The 24,706-nt window shown below is 43.3% G+C and overlaps 1 protein-coding gene across 1 annotated transcript in view; it reads right to left on the bottom strand.

Annotated features, from left to right (window-relative positions):
* Nucleotides 1–24,706, bottom strand: part of ches1 (checkpoint suppressor 1) — a 63,823-nt gene that overhangs the window by 4,482 nt on the left and 34,635 nt on the right. The window contains exons 3-5 of the mRNA XM_031733873.2: nt 16,077–16,228; nt 9,740–9,798; nt 398–506 (exon numbers count right to left, since the gene is read on the bottom strand). Of these exons, the coding sequence (XP_031589733.1) occupies nt 398–506; nt 9,740–9,798; nt 16,077–16,228 (320 nt within the window). The remainder of the gene's footprint in view (nt 1–397; nt 507–9,739; nt 9,799–16,076; nt 16,229–24,706) is intronic.

Genomic DNA, 24,706 nt, shown 5'->3' with positions numbered 1-24,706 from the left:
AGCCTTTCGGGTATGTTTAATTCATTATGCGGTGCAGGCCATCATACTCTCGTGCTCCTGTGATGGATGTGCATGTCCATGCATGCTCCCAATGTTCTTTGAATCATGAGGCCTCTCCCTCTAATAAACCTGTTTGTGTTTGTGTGTCTGCAAGAGACCATTACAAAAACACACCTGGATGAAACGTCGTGCACGCGGGAAGCGTGTGAACGCCTCTGACTTTCGAGCACAATAAAGATGTAATTATGTAAACTATCAGTGGAAAATTTGGGAGCTCCCCGAGCTTTGTGCCACTGCATGTAGGTGTAGGCGTGTCTGTGGGTGAGGGAATGCGTCTGTGCAGCCCCCGCTGGCGCTAATTATACGTTTGAAGGCAGCAGGAGCAAAGTTTACCCACCTTATGGCCGAGGTTCTGCTCCCCACAGGGCTTACAGGTAAGGGTCTGATAACAGGGAAGAGGGCCTGGCTCCTGACACGGGCGCCATTTTGGATCACACCTCGAGGAACTGAAAGAGAGAGCAGGTGGATCATCAGTTACACGCAAGACACGAATCAGTTTCAGTGTCGAGCGGAGGGATTTAAAAAAAAACACTAACAGAAGAAGCTCCTGAAAAAACAAACTCTCAGATCCGACCTCGATAAGACCCGGGAGCAGCTCGATGAGCATCCACTGTCCATTCGAGGAGGCCAACGGAGCAATATTGATGAGCGAGGCAAGGTTAAATTGAGCAGGAAAGCGTCATAAATGAGTTAAGGCCGCTGCAAATCATTCAATTACCAACGACCGCTGGGCACGGCCAAATCCAGCCTGCCTGATACAGCAGCCGCTGGAACTCAAAGGGGGAAACCGCAGATGTGAAAATCTGAAAGGCACATCTGTTTCAAACCCAAGTGTTAAAATAACCAAGTAAATCTATTTTTTGAGGGTGAAAAATGGGACAAATTCACATCTTTTTACGTTACTAATTTATCTGCAGATCTTTTTTATTGGTTCGTCTCAAATGTCAGAAAACAACATTTACCAAAGCGGGTTAGTATTTTGAAATTAAAGCTGCAGATAAAAATGATTCAGTGTTTTATGAAACAGTCATTAATTAATTTCACTGTCTTTGTTTCCTGTTTCATCTGAACCTCCAGTGCAAAAGCCTGAACAGGTCTCTCTTGTAAATGAGACTTTGTGTATAAATAAAGGTTAAATAAAGATATTCACTGACTTTATATTTTATTAGCTTCAAACTTTATTCAGTGAAGAAAGTCTTTTACTGATTAACGGCTGTGTGGCAAATACATTCAGTGGTTATGTAGGCAACAAGACTTCCACTCCCATTTCTTTGTGTCAGACATGAATAGAATAGTTATCATGACTTTTTCAAGTAACTTTTAACTACTTGATCACATGAAAAATGGCCTAAAAGACTTCCATCATTAGCATTAAACTTGAAGGTGAACTAGTAGCTCAACAGATCAGTGTTAATGTGAGAGTAAGAAGCTCAAAGAACCCTCGGCAGACCTGCGACATCCGACTGCGTTGGGCAGTGAGCTCTATTGTTGTGGAAGAAGTTTGTCTTCCAACAGTCGTCCATCTGGTCTAGGCAAGAAAAGCCTTGGTCAGGGAGGAGGAAGTGTAGCCAGTGGTCACGCAAACCAATTTTCAAAGAAACTAAAGAACCCACCAGAAGGACAACTCTGCGGCACTCTGCCTAAGTGCCATTTTACTCCGCTGAAAAAACAGGCATATGGCAAGCCCACCTGGAGTTTACCAAACGATACTTTCTGCAGACTAATGAGACAAAGATTGAATTCTCATGTCTGGAAAGCCAAGCTTTTCTACTGGCAAAAGACAGGTGCTGCTAATCACCTGCTAATGTGGTCACCACATTGAAGCATGATGTGACTGGTGCAGAATACAGAGAGGTCAGTGGAGAAAGAAACCCACACGACTGGGCTCAGACACAGACAACAACCTGAAACACACAGTCGTGGAAATGGACTGGCTCCGGAACAACTTGGGCCTGAAAATCTGTAGTGACAGCCGAAGGTTACGGCTTACAAACCTGAGCCAATCTAACAGCAGGCAGAAAAAAGTCCAACCTTTTACCTTCTTATTTTAATATAGTGTGTGTGCAGCTAATGTATGGAAATTAGCTTAGCTGCTCCTTTTTGCTGAGAGTTACGTGAGAAGATTGATATTATTCTCGTGATTGTACGGTAAATATAGAGCTGCAGTGCAGCTAGTTAGCTTAAATTAGCATAAGATAGAAACACTTAAACAACAAAAAATATGATATATATTTGTTTTTGATTTCCTAAAAGTTGCTGTCTGGCGGCAGACAGTTTGTATTAACTTTAAAGAGAACCACCCTGACTGTTAGCTTTTCTTTCCTCTCTTTACGCTACACCAAGCTAACTGGCTGCTAGCTGTAGCTTCATATTTAAAGTACAGACAGTTGATAACATTTAAGAAGCTTCAGTCTTTCAAATAAAGTCACTTTTATGTGTGTAGAACAGGCGTTTATGCAAAGTGTTTTCCAGCTGCTCCAAAAATTATTATTATATACAAAACTATGAAGAAAAACAACACCGAGCTAACCACAAATCATGGAAAATAGATAAAAGAGATAGCAAATATAACCAAAGTAATCATTGAAAGAATAAATGTAAATACAGCACTGGGTCAAAAATACTCAGGCGGTAGAGCAGCTACTAATCAGAAGGTTGGTGGTTCAGTGCATGGCTGCTCCAATCTGCATGCCAAATATCCTCGGGCAAGTTGCTAACCCCAAGTTTCTCTCCGATGCATCCATCAGTGTGTGAGTGTGTGCTAAGGTTAAATCACTTAAGGATAAAAAATAGTGCTTGGGTGATTGAAGCATGTTGTATAAAGCGCTCTGAGTGATCAGCTAGTGTAGAAAAATGCTATATAAGAACCAGCTGATAAAAACAATAAAGAAATAGGAAAAGTGATTAAAAGTGCTGTTTAAAAACAGTCATCTAACTTTCAGTAATACAGCAATAAAAAGATCTTCCCCAACAAATCACACAGTAACTCAGGTCTGTGAAATTTCAACATATGGCTTTAATTTGTAATTATGAAAGAGATTGTAAACTAAGGTAGAAAAAGTAAACTTTTACAGCTAACCTGCAATCAAGATGCTGGAGAAATAATGTAAAAAACAAAAGAGAAGCTTTTTAGTATTCAGCGTGTTTTCTAGTTTACAACAATGCCTCAACTAGAAAAACATTTCAGATTTAAGACAAACATTAAAAAGTTCCACACGATAATTTGTTTCTTAAGCCATTTCAGATTTTCCACCGAGGCCAAAGTCTTGTCTCTGGTTTCCTACTCAGACTGGACTGTGGCAGAGCAGAAGGAAGATCTAAACAGGTTTTAAGCTTTAATTGTAATTTATGTGAATCTATATATAGTTTCTACACAGATTATACACTTTGAAGAGAAGAGCGTACATCTGATCCAAAAGCTCTCATTATTCAAGGCTGGCTGCTCACCACAGCCATCCCAGTTCACTGGAACAGCTGTCATTTTCATCTCTGGGGTCAGTTTGTGTTTCGCAAACGATGACCTGCTGTTTGCTTTTGTCTGCCGCAGAAACATTTGTTAAGGTGTGACTGTGAACATCAAGCCATCAATATACTGCAGCTGAAGCATTTTTGGGAGGAGGGGGGTTAAATCTCAGCCCATACAGTAAATTTATGATCAATGTTATGAGCAGAAATTTAATTTGCCTTGAGAACCACAAGCTCATTAAAACATACAAGTCGCCCCCCCCATGTGGAAAGCAATCTTGTATATTTGGTTCATGTTGCCTCACACACACACACACACACTCGTGCATTATGAGTGATTTGTTTGGGATTTTGTCATTGTAAGTGTGCTTCTGCTGCCTCTCTCTGGCCGCCTGTGTCCACAGTAATCTTATTGACTCCTGTTAGCGTGGCTCTGCCCCTGATATCTCCAGCTCTGCTCTCCATAACCTTATAAGTAAGTCCCTGCACAGAGTCTCTTTTGTAATCTTGATCACTCGCTGCATGGATGTGTGCGTGTGGGCAGTGGTCTCCCCGGGTTGACACGCACCCACCCTTTCTCCTCCCCACCTCTCGTTCCAGTCAGGCTTTGGGTTACCATAGCAACGGTTCCCTTTCCACATGCCACAGAGTGGTAGATCATGCATCAGAAGGGATCTACCACTCTGCGAAAGCAGGGCAGAGAAGCTGTTTCTTCATACGCACCCTAAACTTTTCACGACGTTATCGGGCAGACGCGTACGTAAAAACTCATTCGGCGGACGGTAAACGGTCTTTAACGCGTCAGTTCTCGAATACCTCGTCCGTGTAATGTCCGTGTGTGCTGATGTGAGAGCAGAGCAGGCAGCTGTTTGAGACCTCATCACAAATGGCTGGTTGCTGTGTGTCAGCCTGCTTTAAACTTGCCTCGATAACAGACTGTACATAAAAGATGAACAAAGCCACTGGCCTTGTGTCACGGATAAATACAACAAAATAAAATGATACGAACGAGACAAAAACTGTGCTATTTTGTAAATATAATATAAACGTGAATTCACTGTGTAACTTTATTAGCAGCGTCCTCCTGAAATGCGCCAACAACACTGACAGTAACATCCTCCTCTCTGCCCCTTAATGCTCTCTGGTCACTATGGTAACATGTAAATATTTCTTTCAAAATAAGACACAGAACTACAACATGGGAAAAGACCCAGGGAAACCAAGTTAACGATAAAAACCCTGAAAACCATACATTTCACACCCGAGGCTCAACTCTCGCGGCCCGGTACCAAACGACTCACAGACCGGTACCGGGCCGTGGCCTGGGGGTTGGGGACCGCTGACCCCGATGGCAGGGTTGGCTAGCAAGCTGCTTCCATAAACAACAAACAAACACTGACATCTGCGAATTAGTTTTAAGTAACACACGAACAAACTAGAACCCAAACTTCTTAGTCTGATGGTTACGCTGTAAGACTCGTTATTACTAATTATATCCAAAAAGGCACAAACAGAGCTAATTCAGTGGCCTGGATTAGCTTAGGTGACACCTGGTGCAAACTTTAAGCTTAAATAAGAATTAAATTGTAAGTTATAGAAAACAACATAAGCATAAATGTGATATACAAACCAAAACAGCTGTTTGTATCAGACTGTAAATCGGGACATTTTAACATGGACATCTAAGGGGACTGACATGTTATTGGGAGTGAGTCTCAAGTGGCCATGTGTGGAACTGCAATCTGCTTTATCTTTCATCACAGGCTAATGCAGCTGAGTCCAAACCAGTAGGCGATGTCCAGATCCAGTCTTGTCTAGATTTCATGAGTGAAAACAGAGAGAAAGAAGGGAATGCTTGACATGGGCTCTCACACCTCAGCAACAGCAGTTTATCCTAGATGCACACATATATATAACCTCTACTATAGGTGCAAGCTTCTCTTACGTGTGTGACCTCTACATTCACCTCATCGCTCTGCTGACTGTTTGGATTTCTTTCTTCCATCCTCACTTGTTGATTTTTTTCCCTCTGTGCATCGATCTGTCATTCTATGTATAGTGGTGACTCATATCTCCAACCGAGCACGCACGCCGACGCCGCAGGTAAAAAGCCTGGGACATATGCTGTGGAGATGAGGTGACAAACTAAGCTGAGAAAGACCAGGCAGCACTCCCAAAGCCCGTCCCCGCTCGCTGAGATCGAGCATTACATTTTACAAGCTTGGAGAAAGGCAGAGGAAAAAAAGCTCTCTGTGTGGTTGGAAGCAGAAAACAGGAGAAAAAAAATGTATGAACAGACAAGAAAAGGTGTCTGTCTGCATTTCTATCTTTTTTTTTTCCTAGAGAGAAAATATCCTCTAGTCTGTCTTTTTCCGATGTCTGGTCAGCTGCTCTGCCTTTTCTGTCTGCTTCCTACGTCTTCGCCCGCCGCCTGTCTCCCTGCCTGCCTGTTTTCCAGGGCGAGCGAGAGCCCTCGGCCTCCCTCCCCTCTCATGTGCCGTAAACGCATTCAACCTCCTCTGCTCTCCTGTTAAATGAGTTGCACATGGCCCTGCAGGCTGCAGTCTCCACGCGGCCAGCAGAGGCACCAAAAACACACAAACACTCGCTGAATTCACACACACACGTGTGGAGTGCAAAGGGTCAAAGGTTACTCCCAGCAGACCTTGAGAATGCAACCGTTTGAACGTGGCCTCTCGCTCAGACAAAACGTCTCCCACCCCCGCCCCCCGTCTCTCCCCCTGCCTGGCTGCTGTGTGTTAAAGTCTGAGGGCAGGATGCATACTAATGGTGTCTGACTGACTGGCTGACTGACGGACTGGATTGCTGGTGGGCTGAAGTTGCTGGCAGTTTAACTGGATGTCTAACTGGCTTGTCTATCTGACGCTACAGCCGAGTGTTTAAGTGGTTGGCTGACTGACATCTGCTATAACTTGCAGGGGTGGGAGATTAAAATAAATAAAAGCAGCACTCGATTACTCGGACTTGAAACAAAAAAGCCCTTTAAACACAACTACAAACAGGCGTTATCAGGCTGAAAGCTAATCAGCACCTGTGATTTTCAAATATGTTTCCTCTACGCCTATTTTGATCTTCAATATGGGCAAAGATAGGCTTCTTAGAACTCTGTTAGTCTCGTTTTAGCTTTGAGGGATATTACATCAATTTTATACTTGAAGCAGAGTTTACTTGACATGAGGAGCTCTTCTCATCCTGAGAACGCTGTTGTGAAATATCTTCTGTGGCTCTGGAGAGAGAGAGCACTTCAAAGCATGAGAAAGTAACCCTGATTATGTCATCGGCGTTCTCTCGGTTTGGGGCAAAAGACCACACGTTTTAGAACGGACATGTACTAGAAAACACGGCAAAAGGCCTGTCAGAGAAGTGCATTTACCAGGCAGGGAGGATCTAACGTTATTCATTTATTATTGTTGTTTATTATTGATCTCTGGCTCTTCCCCGTCTCCCTCCCCTCACCCCCCTCCCTGAGCCTGGTTCTGTTAAAAGTTTTTTCTCCCCCTTGTTGCCAAGTTCTTGCTCACAGCTCATCTGATTGTTGGGGTTTTCTCTGTAGCATTGGAGGCTCTTTAACATATAATATAAATCGATTTAATGTAACAGGTGCTAATAAATAAATAACACTGAACTGAATAAAGTTGAACTATTGTAAGCTGCATACATTATTGAGGATTTTGAATCCTGTGCTTTAATTCCTGTTTCATGAAGTCTTTTATTATTTTGTCTACACCTCATATGAGACGTAATGAAAAAGTTGGGCAATCCTGTCACAAATAAAAGCTTTTTTTGGCCAGTTCAACAAAACTGTTGCTCAACATCAGTGATTTTGCCAACTTTCTCAGCAGGAAGTTTAAATTTGAGTTTGACACAGAGGAGCAGATCCAGTAGTGCGGAGAGCAGGACTGGAGATGACCTTGAAGGGCAGGATGGCCACTTCTGAACCAGAGTTGCTGAACGTTTTTTTGTTTTTTAAATCACACCAACGCAGCGCTGGAAGACGTATTTAGACTTTTGAGTAAAAGCGTCAACGCTGCAGAAAAGTCACAAAAAGACCCGACAAGACAGGTGGAACCTTTCTCTTACTGAAGTATTTGGTTTGAATAAGTACAAATGCATAATTGAATCATCACGGTCTAGCTTTTACTCGGCTCCATATATTTTATATTACGTGCATTTCCAGATTTTTCTTCCACATCAAACATAAATACAGATAATAATGCAGTTTTGCAAACTGATCGCAGAGCAGAGAGATGATTGATTTTATATGTATTATAATATCCTGACAGTTCAGCTGAGCTCTACCCGCTTCAGCCTGCATTATATTAATGTGTGATTCCTTGGCCATTACCTGATAAATCTATATATTTCTACTGTGTTTAGTGCAGGTTTGCTACTTTTATTTACATCTACAGCTAATTTTAATATTGCAGCCGGCTGTTTTGAAGATAATTATAACAATTTTACACAACATCAGGTCGTTAATTAACTTTGGGCAGCATTTCACTTGTTAGTTATGATTTAAGCCTAAAAGGCAAATTAACTCAGCTGATAAAAAACTGTCGTAAATAGTAACCGTGTGCTTCCTGTAACGGCTTATCATTTACTAGAACAGCTAACCTATGGAGAAATGTACAAGCCTATGAGTTCCCACCATTTGGCGGGATTTGCAGTCCTGCTGGAATTGCTGGTAATCATTTGTCAATAGATATCTGTCAACGGACATAAAGCCGATGCTTGTTTGAATCTTTAAAGCGATTGTGATGCACCGGTTTGCCTGTGATGAATCATTTACAAGCTGGTCAATTTTTCTATTGACTTGGATACACCCTTCATTTGCAGCTGACAGGTTAATAACGGCCCAGAGCTGGTTCCAAATGAGTTAGCTCCAGAAATGATAGAACTTAGAGTTTAAAAAGAGCACTTAGACCGAGCAGAAGCTTTATAATTTAGAGCTACTGAATAATGAACCTTGTGCAGGTGGGGTGATAGGTTGCGTCGAGCACTCGGCTCCCAGCCATTGTCCTTGCATTCTTCCACGTCGAGCGGGGAGAGGCACATTTCAGGACACATCACCTCAGAGCGGAGCAGCTCTGAAAGCTCTGGGAATGGGAGATGGAAGCAATAACTGAGGGCACTAACAGCCCCAAACTCGCTCGCTCTGGCACCCGACCACCCCCACCCCGACTCTTCCCTTGTCTTTGCCTCTGGCTGTCTGTCACAACTTTCCCGTCCCTGCTGCCTCTGACGCTCCCACCTGTCCATTCCTGCACTCGCTCCTTTCACAAAAACATTAAAAAAGGAAAATTAAAAAAACAAACGACTTTTCTGTTTTCCCTGTGTCTCCTCCTCACATCCGCACTCCCAAATCAGCTTTCCACCTCTTTCTCTCCATCTGTCCAGCTGTTCAGACACATCACTCAGGCTGTGTGTGTCTGTGTGTGTGTCCAGAGGGAGTCCAGGTTTTCAGACACTCTCTCCAAGCCCGGCTCCTTGACCATTACTACTCCATTATCAGCGGCGATGGAGGGCGCGCCGCAGACGCCTAATGTATCCATTTCCTCCTCCATTTAGGGCTCGGCAGCCCAGCGAGCTCCTGGAGTGCTCCCTGATTGGGATTGAATGTCCATTTAAACGGCCGTCCAACCACCAGGGAAGGGTGGGGGGTGTTCGGCAGGGAGGGGAGGCGAGGAATAATGGGAAATGGGGGGTGAGGGGTGCACAAGAGTAAAAATAAAGTGAGACTGTACATATGTTGCACTGGATGAGCAAAGGAGGCAAGGGGATTGCTCCCCAGCCTCTGATTTGAAGCTCAGATTTTCTTCCTTTCTTTCTCTCCCTGCCTTGCTCGCCGCGTCTCGATCACTCCTCTTTCTCCCCCTTTTTATAATTTTTTTTTTCTCCACAAACTTAGAAAACACTTGGTGCCGAGCCAAGTGTCAGAACTCAGCACTCAGTATTCTCAAGGTGCGCTTCTAAAAAGAGGGATTTGGAATTGAGATGATTGGAGTTGGCACATCCGTAGAGGGTGGAGGGAGAGAGGAGGAGGAGAGAGGAAGCGGGTGAGACAGAGAGAGAGAAAGAAAGAAACAGGCGGGAGATCACACACACACACACACACACACACACACACACACACACACACACACACACACACACACAAACACAGAGAACAAGACCTGCGGAGGTGAAACAGTACCTTGTAGGAGTACTCCTCCATTCTTTCTGAAGAGGGGACTCCCCGACCACAATGGAGGACTAGAAAGGAGAGAGGAGAGAAAACTGGTCAATTATTTGATCACGTCGCAGCAGCCAACCAGCCCAGCCGGCTTCATCACGAGGCGGATAGCAAGGCAGGAATTTGAGCCCATAAGCCAGTGCTTCTGATTATAGTGATTAGATTCCCGGGTGTCCCACTGTTGCCATTATTCCCTGTGATTACCTCGGAGAATTACAGCCTCGACGCTGTAGTCCATGGGGGTAATTTCTCATGACAGCCCCCCACCGCCCGCCACTCGTCCATTCACACACATTAAAAAAAAAAAAAAGAAAAACGAAAGAAAGAAATCACAAACACTTAACACGCACTCATGCCAGACAGCCATGTTTAAGACCGATCTGTATACGGCATGCGCGACACATTAAAACACGCACACAGGAATACACAAAGCCGGGGACTCGGTTTAGGTGATCATTGCACCACTAATGAGGGAAGTAATGACGGCATTTCTCACATAGACGGAGATATCTCCACTCACACATACACACAAAAGGGATGCTGCTGGATCTATAATTTAAAGACAGAGCGTGGGGGGGGGGCTTTTCCAGGTTGAGTGGTCTTTAGCTCCCCATCAGACGGCTCGTCTGACTGGTCGCTTTTCTCCCAGTCAGACGAGCCTCTCAAACACAGTCTGACAACACTGGTATCACACGCACACACAAACAGGGGACCGAAAACACCTGGGGAACGCCGTGAACTTGTTTCCACTCATTTGGAGAGTTTCCTTTGTAACACGAGTTGTGTTTTTATGTTGCTGAATGAGAGACGTCTGCAGTCGTGAAGCGGTTCTCACCTCGCCAGATGCCGGGGAAAGATGGGCGCGCACGCACACGTGCAGATATTTACTGTACACGCACGCATACAAACGCAGCGAAAGCAGCAAATTTCAGCCCCTGAGCCACCTGCTGTTGCCATGGAGAGTTGCCACATTGCGTTGCCACGGCGATAACATATTTTTCCTGTGCTAACAGGCTGTCTGTTTTCCCTAGCCCCCCCCACTCCTGCCCGTCTCACCCCCATCGCTCTCTCCCTCTCTCTCTCAACAAATGGGTTTGCAGCGCGACAGCACCTGACTTATACTACATGTGTTGCCATGGCGGCGTTCCCGTTGCCAAGACAACCCCTGTGCATTTAATGCGGTGGGCGAGGGGCTAAACTCGCCGCTCCCCTCCTTCAACATCCCCTCACAAGGGAGAAAAGGGAGGAGAGAGAACTGGAGGGAGAGACACCCTCCTCCTCCTCCTCCTTCCATCCAGATGCTGATGGGGTGTGAAGGAATGCACCATGGAGCTGACCTCCTACCCAGCGTGCTCTGTCTCTCTCGCCTTCACACACACACACACACACACACACACACACACACACACACACACACACACACACATTACATGTGTCAGACACACACACACGCCCATTTAAAAAAAGCATGAATAGCACAGAGCTGGACTGAGACACTTAAGTGAGCAGAATCTCTCTCACACACACACGCAGACACACACACACACACACTCTGGTGCACACAGCACGTGGGGCTGGCTGCTGTGGTGTGAGTTATTATAGCCATGAAAAGGCGAGAGGTGCGAGCGACAAACAGCAGAGGACAAAGGAGCGTCACCGCACTCCAGCTACACCCCCCCTCCACCCCACCCCACAACCCTTCTCAGCCACTTCCTCCTATCTATCTCTATCATTCCCCGTGTTCATCTCCCACTTCTGTGCTGTATAGAGCGGCTTGAGACGGTCCTTGACCTTAACATAATAGACATGCTGTGCAACCATTCACGGTCATTACACTTCATAACATAATATTCTTGAGCGTGAGAGCTCTTGAGAGAGATATTGTGTTATATTGATTGGACTCAAGTTCCAGGATACATATAAAGGACACAGCTAATGCCAGACAATGAAAGACGTAACATAATGTAGCACCTTTTTCAGAGTGAAATGCTAGTGCTACACTTCTGACAAAACACACACAAAAAAATCAAAAGTAATGTATAATAATTCATCTTTGTGATAGAGGATGAAGGTGAAACTGCAAGGCACATGATCTGCATCTGCAAGTAAAGCTTGCTTTGTTTTAATGCAAAACGAGTGAACCACTGACAGATCCATCTCCATAACAACTACAGACTCTGTACATATAATGAAGAATGGCTTATTTAGTTTAAAGCCCTTGTTGATTCATAACTTTACCCTGAGTTGCTTGTTTTTTCATGAAATTGGTATCCAAGGTCAAAAACACTAAAAAGATAAGGTGTTATCTTCCTCTCTGCAAAGTAAAGTCAATATGCCTTAAACCTGTATTGCTGCCATTGGCCAGCAGGGGGCAACAGCTCTAGTTGCAAAAGAATAAACCTATGGGAAAATGACCCTGCGTCTCACTCTTTTAAATAACATCTATAAATAATTTCCTTATAGGTTTATTGGTCCAATCATTAGTTTTGTGTTTTATTTAATGAACCGTGACGTTTGTTTTGTTGATTAAGACTGCATTTAGTGTAAAAATATAGAGTTATTTATGGCAGGGATGTCAAACTCACTTCATATTGTGGGCCACATACAGCCCACCAGATCAGAGAAACTCCACTTTCTGTCAGTGTAAAGAAGTTTAACAAGACATGTAAGTTCTGAGATATCCTAATATAAAAAAAGAAGAACAATGTGTCTCAGTTTTTCTACATGACAAAGAAATGCTGCTGTAGTAAAGACGACTCTGTGGGCCCAAACTGTAAAAAAATAAATGCCAAATTACTTCTGGTAGCTCACTGGCCAGAAAGTTTTTATTCATTCACTTTGCTATTACTTAATTACTCTGGTGTAGTACTAATAAAAAGTTGTAAAACTTGTTGTTCAGTGGACCAGCTTGGTGTCGCTGCTGGGCTTAATTTGGCCCCTGAGCCTTATTTTTGACACCCCTGATTTACGGTATGGCAAACTTGTAATTTAAACGTTGCTTACGGGAGTGTTACATGTTGTTCCACAGAACAAGATGGTGATGTCAAGGTGATTATGCCATCTTTTATATACAGTCTTTTTACATGAAAAAAGTGCCATTTGTGACCATTTTTTTCTTCTTCTGCTGTTATGAAGGGCAATATTAATAATTCTTGACCTCTGAACTCTTTAATTTCACATCAGTCTGTTTAAAAACTAATAATAAATTCCTTCCTAAGTGCTTATATTGAGTAAAGCTTTAGTTTTTGGTCTTTATGAACTTTTTGATCCAGCAGGTCCAGAGTGGCGAGCATGCTATGATTGTGCATTTACATTCCAACTGCTACATGTCTAAAGCACACCAATACACCACATCAGCACACGAATCACTTCTCTATTATTAAAAAAAAATATTCATGTTATTCAATCAGAGGTCAGAACTGGAGGGAAACATAAATCTCATCATTTCCTCTCACCAGTAATAAGTGAATTTTTATTAACTTCATACTGAAAACTACTAAATGAACTGACAGAGAATCACAACAACCTGTTGAATTGTTTCATTTATTCTTCACAACATCGCGTCCACTGTTTTCTGGTTTCTTCTTTTGCTGCGGTACACTGATTTATATCGCTCAAATATCTTTGAGTTTTTCCAGTAACTGTCAGAGAAAACAAAGCGCTCACAGGCATCGGCTTACATCGAAACTGTGAGGGATTAAGCAATGAAATAACTGGACATGCACAGATGCAGGGGGATGCTCTTCAGGTGCAGCATCCCAGTGGACCTGCAGCTCGGCTCAAACTGAGAAACAGACTCTCATCTCCTGCTGTGTGCCACAACGCAAATGAACAACTACCCCTCCATACTCCGACCTCTCCCTGCACCCCTCCGCCCTCCCGTCCATGTTCCAAATCCAGCCTCCAATTTGTTCCACTTCCCCATACCTCATTGTTCAAAATGACACTTTTACATTTTACGGTGAACCAATTATTCTGTCTTACACAGTCCACTGGCTCTGCAAGCCAACCTACCCGGATCAACCGGGGAGCGGGGTGTAGGGCTGGCGGCTGCTGTGTAGTCGTAGAGAGAGACAAAAAAAAAAGAAGGAGCAGATAAATGAAACAATAATAATGAAAAATATTTAAAAAATAAAACGACTCATAGCAGCTCTCTCTGACATATCAGTCAAGATGGGCAAAAGCTCTGGAAACTGAGAGGATGGAGAGAGGAGGCGAGGTCAGGAGAGAAATGTGGAGGAAACAACACAGGTGGAAGCCGCCGCACTGTGGAGGGATGAGTGTGTGTGTGTTTGTGTGTGTGTGTGTGAGCAGTCGGAGAATAAAGTGAATGTAGACAAAGGGGAATTTAATTGAATGATAAAGTGATGGAGAGAGAGTGAAAAGAGTGGAGAGGGAGAGAGAGGGAATAAATCACAGCAGGGATAAATAAAGAAGATGGAGTACTGGGTGCCCCACTAGTTGTAATGTATGCCTGAGGATGAGCAGGAGGGTGTGTGGGATATTAAAAGAGGAGACAAGAGAGCGAGATGAGTGGAACAGAGGCACAGTAGGAGCAGAGGAAAGGCAAAACAAGGGGGGAGGAAAGAGTGAGGTGGAGGGGGGGAGCCAACACGTGGAGGGAGGGAGAAAAAAGGCTTTTTACCTGCGATGTGCCCGAGGGGGGAGGGAGATAGGAGGAGGGACAGAAGTGTTGTTGCATCAAAAGAGGATGCAAAAAGATTTAAGGAAAGGATGGTGCAGGTCAGGTATGTAACGCCTGGAGAGAGTGGGCGTGAAGAGTAACAGATGGAGGGAGAGGATGGAGAGAGTAAGCAAGCAGATGAGAGTACAGGCTTTATGTTATATGTGGATGCTGGCACCGAAGTCCCCATTTCATTTGCTCTTTATTTGCTTCTCGGAGATCCACTTACATCAGATAAATACTACGAGAATGAACTTATCTCTCTCCGGATAATTTACCCAGAGAACTTTCTTTTTCATTCCATGAGTAAACAGCCACGGCTGTGAAACAAAAGAGCGAACCCACCGAGTGGCACACACATTCATAAAAAGCTCCCGTTTCCAGCCTTCCGTTGCAGAGTATCCACGACTTTTTTAGAAAGAGTCAAACAAAGAGAGAGGTCGAGGTGTTGAATTAGGAAACAAAAACTAATAAACAGCCGACACCAAAGACTTTAGAGATTGTTAATGTTTAATTTCAAATAGTTTATTTGCTCATCTTTTGATTGTGGCCACTGCGTGAGGTGGTTTCCATTGTTTGTGCGGCTGAAAGCTGTGCTGACTTTTCCCCAGCAATTAGCCACGGGGACAAAGACTCAGACACACGGCACTAAACTAATCCTCTGACACAGCAAAATCGAATATCTCTAGTTGACTAAATGCATTTTATCCCTCAGTTTCATATTTTAGAGATGACTGATTTCTCCTCTGTGGTTAGGAGGGCAGGAAGTAGTACAGTAAGGCTGTTTGACTTTAGGAAAAACAATAACAACGATTAGCGTGATTGCTACTCTAATTTCAATTATAACATAATTATTCAGAAACTTGACAAACTTAAACTCTAGACTGTGTTGACTGAAACCTCTCTTTTGGATGTCTTTAGTTGCAATAAGGGGTCAATGAATTTGAGCTGATAAGTGCAACACTTGATTACCGTATTTTTCAGATTATAAGGCGCATTATGCGAAACAAAAAACAGTCGGATAAGTTAAACTTTACTCAACTCATTCTTCTTGCTTCCTCCACTTCCATACCATTGATTCATTAAGGCACACTAAACCGAAAATAAGAAGTCAGTCACCTACTTTATCCTGCTATATTAAGATCATTTGACTTTTCATTTAAGCTGTTTTGTTTGGTATATTAAATATACTGTGTTTCACTACTTTAACTAAAGGAACTTATATTTTACGGCGCAGACAATGTAAATAATATCAGAGCAGCAAAGACTGGAACAGAAATAAAGACAGATTGAAGAGAGATGCTGAAAAAAGCAGAGTTAAACACTTTAAGCATGTACGGGACTCAGGATGACATTTCTGGAACACCGCTGAATTTCATTCATACCTAAGAGACAATTCAACACGACAAGTACATGATACCTTTGAACAGGTGGATGCCACAAATTCTCTTGAATCACTCTGTGAATCACTCACAGTTACTCTGTTCATTTCTCTAAAGTCTCTTCAGAGAGGCAAGCATGACGAGAGTCTAGCAGCATCCCCTCCCTGAGAACGGGTTTATCAATTAACCGACCAAGATTCACTCAGTCAGTGGATAAGAAGGTCCGTCTTACCTGTGGTGAAATGTCTGCGGTAGGGTGGGTGGGGAGGTGGAGGGGGTGGTCAGGCTGGGCGAGTAGGGATGGTACGGCGTCTTCTTGAGAGCCTGGATCAGGTTGTGCCTGTACTCTGGATCTATGGACCACAAAGAGCCTTTGCCTATGCTCTGAAAGACAGAAAGAAAAAACGAAGAGGAGAAAGTTGTTATTGAAGAACAATGACCGGAGCCCAAACACAAGCTCAACTTCAGCCCTCTCACAGGATTCCTATTTACCAAACCACGTGCACACACAGCCGTCCTGCATTCCCACGGAGAAAAACAACATTCTGTGCATCTCCGGCGAAAACACGTCGCCTCACTGCCAACCAAAAAACATCAACCATGCAAACATTCCCATATTCTCCAAGGAATGAGAACTAATCCATCCTCAAAACCACCTTGCTCCCTGTTTTCCTATAATCATGGAGCTTCTTTCTGATTAGGATGTAGGCAAACTCTTTAACTTTCTCCATTGCAGATGGTGCGTATTTTTAGATCAAAGCCCCCCCCCCTCACCTAATGAAGCTGTCGGCCCCCCAACCTGAGTTGAGTGAAGCCAGCCTATAGATTATAGAAAAGGGTGCCATGAAAATAGACAGTCTCTGTCTCTCAGAGCCTTCAGCATGCTTTCATCTGCCTTGTCATCTGAATGCGGAAAAATTGGGTGGGTGGGGGGTAGAGACAGACCAGAGATTGGGGAGGAACACACAAAACAAAAATTTAAGGTGTCGTCCTCAACTCAGTTTAGATTGCTCTGTGATATATATAAAAAAAGGTACAGGCTATGGGTGGGAAGGCGACGTGACTCCGGGCTTCTGATTCTCAGTCGATATGAAAGGAAATCGAGGATGTAGCCTTTATTTTAGAAGTGGGGGGAACCAATCAGTAAATACCTGGAGAAACAAGCACCAGAAATAAAACTGGTCTAAGTTTAAGCCACTACTGCCAAATAGTTTTCCCTGTTAGTGATGGCATTTTGAGGGAATGTCTCTAAGAGGATAATGTATCAGAATCAAGACTTGGAGCCGCTCTGCTAGACAAAGTATGAGATGATGCCGTTTCTACAACACCCCAGCATCTTTTCCCCGCCCCCTTTTAATAGCCACACCTTGATGGTACTGGGTTGGACCCCTTTTTGTCTTCAGAACTGCCTGATTTGAGCTTATTGACATGGAGCATCATCCTCCTGGAAGCAGGCATCAGAGAATGGGGACACTCATGGGTATCTTCCACACCATTCTAAAGTAATTCATTCGTGATATTATAGGATCTTTACCTTATATTATAAAGCGCCTTGAGGCGACTGCTGCTGTGATTTGGCACTATATAAATTGAATTAAAATTAACCATTTCACCACCACCAATAGCCTGGATCATTGATACGAGGCAGGATGGAGCGATGTTTTTGGAATATGTCTGCCAAATTATGACCCCACCATCCACAGGCTGCATCAGAAATCGAGTTAACAAACCAGGCAACATTTTTCGGGTCCTCTATTGTCCAGTTTTGTAGAGCCTGGTGTGGTCTTCTGCTGCTGTAGCCATAACCTTCTAGGTTCTTATGCTGAGCATTCAGAGATGCTCTTCTGCACACCTTGGAGGTAACAAGTGCTTATTTGAGTTGCTTTTGCCATCCTATCAGCTCAAAGCAGTCTGACCATTCATCTCTGACCTCTGGCAAGAACAAGGCATTTCCCCACAGAGAACTGTCACTCATTGGATATTTTCTCTTTTTCAGAACATTCTCTGAAAAACTAGAGATGGAAGATCAGCAAATCAGCAGCTTCTGAAATATTCAGATCAGCCTAAATTACATGTCTTCAGTATTCTCATGCATGGCTTGAATTTCAGCAGGTTTCCTTGACCATGTATGCATACCTAAATGCACCGAGTAGCTGCCAAATGATGGACTGATTGGATAATTGCGTTGACTCTCAGTGCAGCAGGTACAACTAAATTGGCTGGTGAGTGTATGTTCTGGTAAGAAAAAGTTGGACAACATATAGGCTGATACACATTTATCTGCAAGCAACCAACATAAAAAAGTTTTGCCCTGCTTTTATTTAGAAGTCTGTTTTGGTGTTTTTAATGATAGACAAACACATTTGGCAGCAAGAAATGGGATAGAGGGATGTGTGAGTAAAATATAAGGGTCAGCTGTCCATTGGATCTCCTAATTCTAGCCCAGTAATCTATAAAGAGGGAAATATCACAGTTATGCATGTGAATATTAATTAAGGATTGAATAATCACCATATTGATACATTAGAGGGTCGACCTCTAATCTGTAGTGGTACACAAACCGCTATGCAAATCACCCCAGTTTAGGGTATTGATAAAACTTCAAATTAATATATTCAACAAAGATTGTTCAATCAAAGAAGATTTTACTAATATGTGAATATTTAAATCACGATGAAATGACAGGATGTCGGCTGGAATTGGATATTTGGTTGTAGCACCCGATTAAATCTGAAGATAACACATGAAAGAAGCAGCTGCAAACAGTGGCTAATGCGTCTGCACTTAACTGGAAAAGTGTACAGAGCTCTCTTAAGTTTCAGTTGGTTTTTTTCCCTCCTTTGTCAGAAGAAATTAGACGAAAAAGCTTTTCCTCTCAGGTTTGCGAGTAGGCCTACATGTGAAACGTATGTATTTTTTACACTTCACATAATGAAAACATTTATTTGAAAAACAGGACTCAAAGGCGAGGGAGCGATGAACTAAATTTGTTAAACTAAACATGTTGCAATTTCCTGTGATGCTGTATGACCTGCTTTCCTACAGCTCTGCTCTGGTTAAACATTAGAGCGGCAGGTCACATATACATTAACCAAAAAACACGAATATCTGATGTCTTGCAGCACAGGTTCATAACTTTGTCCGCCTTCACAATCACGTCTGATAAACAACTTTATCCTTCAGGCTCCATCATCTCCACCGAGCGGTGACCGTGCAGAACCTCTTGAGTTTCTCTGTGCGCCTCTTCATCCTTAGATGTCCACTGAATCTGAGTCAAAAACTGTGCTACGGCCCGCTGCAGCTGCCGACCTTGCAAGAATGCAAGAAGCTAATAGGATGTGTGTGCACTGTTGATTTGTGTCCCCTCGTCTGGATCTTTGCATTAGTATGTCAGTCATGTTGAACACAGGCCATATGTGCCTTGTTCTGCTCTGTGTGTGTGTGTGTGTGTGTGTGTGTGTGTGTGTGTGTGTGTGTGAGAATGTGTGTATGACGAGTTCCCTGGGGAGTGTGATATTACCCAGCGTGGTGTGCTCCTGGGAGTGCTTCTATTACTGCCAGCAACGCCTCTCCTGGAGAGCATGATATTACACACACATACACTCGCTCCCACAGAGGTGACCCCCACTGGGCCAAATTTCCCCTTGCACCTCCAGCTCACCAGCGTTTGTATATATATATCTCTATATATGTGTGTGTGTCTATGTGTGTGTGTCTACTGTCTGCCAGCCGATTGAATCAATGCTCTCTCCAGAATCTCTGTCTGCTGGGGCTCCTGCCGCTGCCAACCAGCCAGCGAGCCAATCAAAATGCTTAATCTGTAGCCTATCTGTCGATAGGCCAATCACGGGGCGCATCTCACAGGAAGGGCCCGTCACCTGGGTTAGAATAGTCGCCTTGGCAACAAGCATCATAATCTTGGAAGCTGGAGAAGGTGAAAAGGTCTTTTTTTGTTGTTTTTTAACAAATTTGCAAAGAAAGTGGGATACATTTTGTGAATTTTCAGATCTGACATCATAAAGATTTAAAAAAAAAAAATCCAATCTAGAAATTTCATTCATTTCCTCTCTCCTGCTTTTTTAACCATTTCAGTGCACGGCTAAGGGGGAACAAGGGTGCGTCACCCGCTGTTTCCAAATTGTGCTGTCCTATCAGTTCATCCATAGGTGGAGGGTACAGGAGGGTCTGGATCCCCTTTCCGGTACTTTACTCATGACCTCCTGAATGCATCATTGTGAAAACATTAAATAATACTATAAAATTCACTGAAAGCTAAATTTGGATGTCAAATTTGAATGTTGTTTTTTTTTTAATTCCCACTCATAGACCACAGTGGTTTGGTCCACTGCCTGCATTCCCTAACTCAGTGGTTCCCAAACTTTTTTTGCAAGGCCCCCCTTTTTTTACAAGAAAAATGTTCGCGCCCCCACCACCTACCCCCCCCCCCGCACAAACACATCCTCCAAACACACACACCCATATTTTGTTTACAAACTCCATTGCGGTTTATTTCACACCTCAAACATTTAGTAAACAACTAAGCAAATACAAATGTAAACAATAAATTACAGGTAGTAATAAAATATACTACTAACTCTTTTACGCTGCGTCCACACCTACACGGGTATTTTTGAAAACTCAGCTGTTTCTATGCGTTTGGGCCTTTCGTCCACACGTAAACGGCGTTGCGATTCACCGAAAACGGAGATTATTTAAACTCCTTTTTTGCGTTTGTGTGTGGACGAGGATTACAGAGTTCGTCACACAACGTCAAAGGTATGTGCCTCTTTTCACGTCACGCTGTGCGCCACGTTATTGTTTACATGAGATGAATTGCAGAATGGCAGATAGAGACGAAATACTGTTAATCTGACTATCTTCAGGTTTTACACGCTGACATATACACACGCAGTTACTGTCCCTGCATTTAGAAAGGCAGAGGCGTCACTGTGTAATTATTTTACGTGTAGTTGTTTTTTTTTCCTGTGTAATAATATTCAACATTGCTGTCAATACATTTTTCAAAAAATGCCTCTCTGTGCAAAATGGTTTCAAAAACATAAACAGCTGTGGGATACTGTTTGTCCGTGATTTGAACCGGGGGAACAAATTATGGCAGGATCAGCCTGATATTATTTGTATCCCGCTGTAACTTTACTGCATAAAGAGCTAACATGTCCAAAATGTCAGGAGTAGTTAGTTATTACAAGAAGTGTTTGTGAACCAAAAATCAAGAATGTGGGATCCTGTTTGTCCGTGATTTGGAGAGCCCAGCGCTGCTCCCGACGCAGGAAAACTAATTTTGCAGGGGAGACCTACCTTGGCACTTGTGAAGCCAAAGGGAAGATATGCTTCACCATATTTTCTAGTCTTTGGCTTGGAAGGAAGTTGGTTTGGAAACATATTCAGCTATGCTTCATCTCCTGCTTTGCGTTTGTGTGGGAGCCCCGTCAAAAACCTGTCCACAGTGTCCAAGCGCTCTTTTTTTTTTTTTTTTCTTTTCATACCGCGCCCCCCCTGCAATGGCTCTGCGCCCCCCCTAGGGGGCGGGCCCCACACTTTGGGAACCTCTGCCCTAACTCATTTAATGCTGCAAAAGTAACCTTAAAACAGGATGTGTGAGACGCTGTTCTTTGAGTCTACCTCTCATTAGAATAAACCAAATTTACAGTTGTCACCCTCCTGTATTTCTTTCAGCTCCATTAACTTGTACTGAAAATTTGTGCTTCAACGAGGCTGCCAAATTATTAGAGGGCGGCCACGTTTGCTAATCCAGATGTAGGAGGCAGGAGGTGTGTGCACAGGCCGAACCATTAGAACTGGCTGAATTTACAATCAGCGTTCAAGTAGTTTGGTATTTATTTTCAACAGAATTTTATGCAGCTTTACACAAACTGCAACCTGCTTGGGACGCATCGGGATGTGAGTAAAAGACAAAAAGGGGAAGAAGGGGGAGACAAAGTGCGAGAGGGATGACTGTGTGTTGCTAACATCTGTTTCCTGTGTTATATAAGCTGTGGGGGCTGGTCTCACTTAGAAATGGGAGATATTTCAAAAAAAGTAGCATACACTCCTCACTACATGATGAACCATCACACATCACGCATATCCTGACATAACCTACACTATATTTTAGTGTTCACCTCATTTTAGATTAAATCTATAAAATGTAGATGGAAGGAAATACAAACAGCTTTGTTCACATGAACACTGAGCCTTCAGATCATTCACGCTACTCTCATCACTTTCAACAGGTTGTATTGTGACTGTTTACGTTGATTCTTCCACATCTGCAGCGACACGTTCATTATACATTCACTTTGGCACCGTTTCACCGCTGTCCGTGCTGTTGTGCTTGAGAATGCTTAGAAAACAAAGTCAGCAATGCCGGTAATTTGTTGTGTGCAGTAAATTTGTTTTCATCTGGAAAATGGTCAAGTAATGGCAGCAGGGGCGTGTGCCACATTCCCCCTGATAGTGTCCATTTCTGATCCCTTCAGATGAAAATTCATTCCCAGAGTGTTCAAACTAAAATGGGGTCAGCAGTGTTTTTCCAAAGACAGGGTTCTGAAGATGCTGTACTGCACTTTATAATAAACAAACAATATCTGTGAGCTCATGATGTAATTCAGGATTTTATGCTTCTCTGAAGGCGATGCTAACAAGACACAGCTTTGCATGATCCACAGTTCAAAACATCTTTTTTGGACTTATGAATAAAGATCTGTTGTCTCAAACAAGCTGTTCTAGCTGCCTTTGAGTCCTTTCTTGTGATTGGTTGCCCCTTACAAACCAAAGGTTTGAACAGGAGGTGAGTTATCTGCTCTCAGCGACATCATCCAGAGTCATGAGCACAAAAACACTCTGTGGAAACTGTGTGATGTACGCTGAGCTCATTTTTGGAATCTTCTCATCAAGTACAGCAGCGCTTCCATTTTCCTAAAATGTCAATAAAGCTTATCTTATCTAAACGGCAGAAGGCAAAGAAAGGTATATAATAGGCCACCTTCTGATAGAAACAACAGAAACAATACATTCATCCAACTAATACGTAGCGTGTGAGTATATTTAAAGCGATCTCATATTCCTGAGTGCCACAGAGTGTGGCACTCTCACATTAACGTACAGCATCAGCTCATTTTCCAGTCAGTCCCATAGACATCATCATCCTGTAGCTGTAAGAACCCACTGGCACTAAACTTCCGTCTTCATGCTCAGCTGAAAATAGTACCCAGCGACGTCCTCCCGTCTGACTAATGCTTGCTAAAACTAAAGTCTCCAGCTGTTTACAGAAATTACCTAATAGTTTTAAAGGTTAAGCTCGTCATTAGAATTAAATGGGCTCTGGCGCTCAGTGCCACGGGTCTGAGGAGTCAGAAAGCAGCGAGGAGTTTTAGATTTTTGTCCAAACTGCAAACAAAACGTGTCCTGTGACTATTCCTCAGTACAGCTTTAAACAGTTTTATCATCATTAATAATGGCATCCATACACCACGAAGACCCATTTCAGCAGTTTCCAGTGGCTATTATGAGAAGAGAGAGTAAATTTTGTTTCCAACTCAAACAGCGAAATGAGATTAAAAAAAGATGCATGACGCAGAGCGCACAGAGCTGCCACTCTGCGTGGAAGCATCAATGTAAGAGGCTTTCTCGTCCACCGTGTTTTCGTGCGCAACATGACTTAACCTATACCACCAATCCAAAGTATCAGGCCTGTGCACAATTTCATGATGGACATCCTCAGATGCGGTAAATGCTTTAACCCCGGCTTTTTTAAACCCTGATTAACCTGCTGCGACACAAGGATCCATCTTTACTTACACAGAGATAATCAGGAGGATTAATAATATACCAGAGGACTAGTGCAGCATGGACCAGATACATGTCTGAACACTAATTCAGACACTGAGTAAAGCTGGAGATATGATGTCTGCAGCTCACGAGCACAAAGTTTAATGTAGAGTAAAGAGAGCTGAGGGGAAAAAAGGAACGCAAAGATTTTATAAAGAGGCGAAAAGGAGTGGAAAAACACAAGAAGGCGAATATTCTTTTGAAAAAGGGTCCTCGAGACCGACAATTTCAGCACTCGTCAAAAGCCATTTGGCAACAAAAGGACAAAGAGGCACAGCTGGGAATGAACATTACACGTTGGCCGGACAACAGGTTATTTTTTTTGTCAGGACGTAGAAAAACCGAAATGTCTTCTACAGGTGTTACGAATTCCCTTTTCCTCCACGGCCGACGAAGCTGTTTCCCATGTGGTTTCGATTGAGCCCGGAGTTCTGCGCTTCCCATGCAGTCGTCATTCTTTCATTTCAGTTTTGGTTTTTCGTTGTTTGAATCGGTGATTACGTTTGTGTTTCGTCAATAATACGACAAAGCAGACTCTAGAAGACCTGAAACTGTAGTTTCCAGGCTCTAAAAAGCTGCTACGGCCGATTTCACGATTTCCCCCTCCAACTCAAAAACACCACACATATAAACACTGACAGGACAAGAGACACAAACTGGACTGAGCCCAAGCTAAGCGATTCCCAGAGTGCTTATGATATGCTGTCATTTAGCAATTAATTAGAGCGAGATCACTGGGCTTTTGGTTCCTCCATGGCTTGTCACGGTACCTGCGAAAAACCTCTCCCAACTTTCCCAAGCAGCAGTCTTCCAGATATTTACAGCGCGTCCCAAAGGCTGCGCTGGAGAAATGCAATGAGGTCACAAGGCTCATGACTTGTGAGTCACAATGACAGAAACAAACTTGTTACAGAACAATAACACATAGACAAAGGCAGAGATGCATTTAATGATGGCTGTCTTTTTTGGCTAAAGGCAGCAATTACATCGTGCCTTTTATGGTGGTTTTAT

Source organism: Oreochromis aureus, linkage group 15, assembly GCF_013358895.1.
Source record: "Oreochromis aureus strain Israel breed Guangdong linkage group 15, ZZ_aureus, whole genome shotgun sequence".
NCBI lineage: Eukaryota > Metazoa > Chordata > Actinopteri > Cichliformes > Cichlidae > Oreochromis > Oreochromis aureus.
Note: the sequence above shows the minus strand (reverse complement) of the source record. Positions and strands in the feature narration are given on the sequence as shown.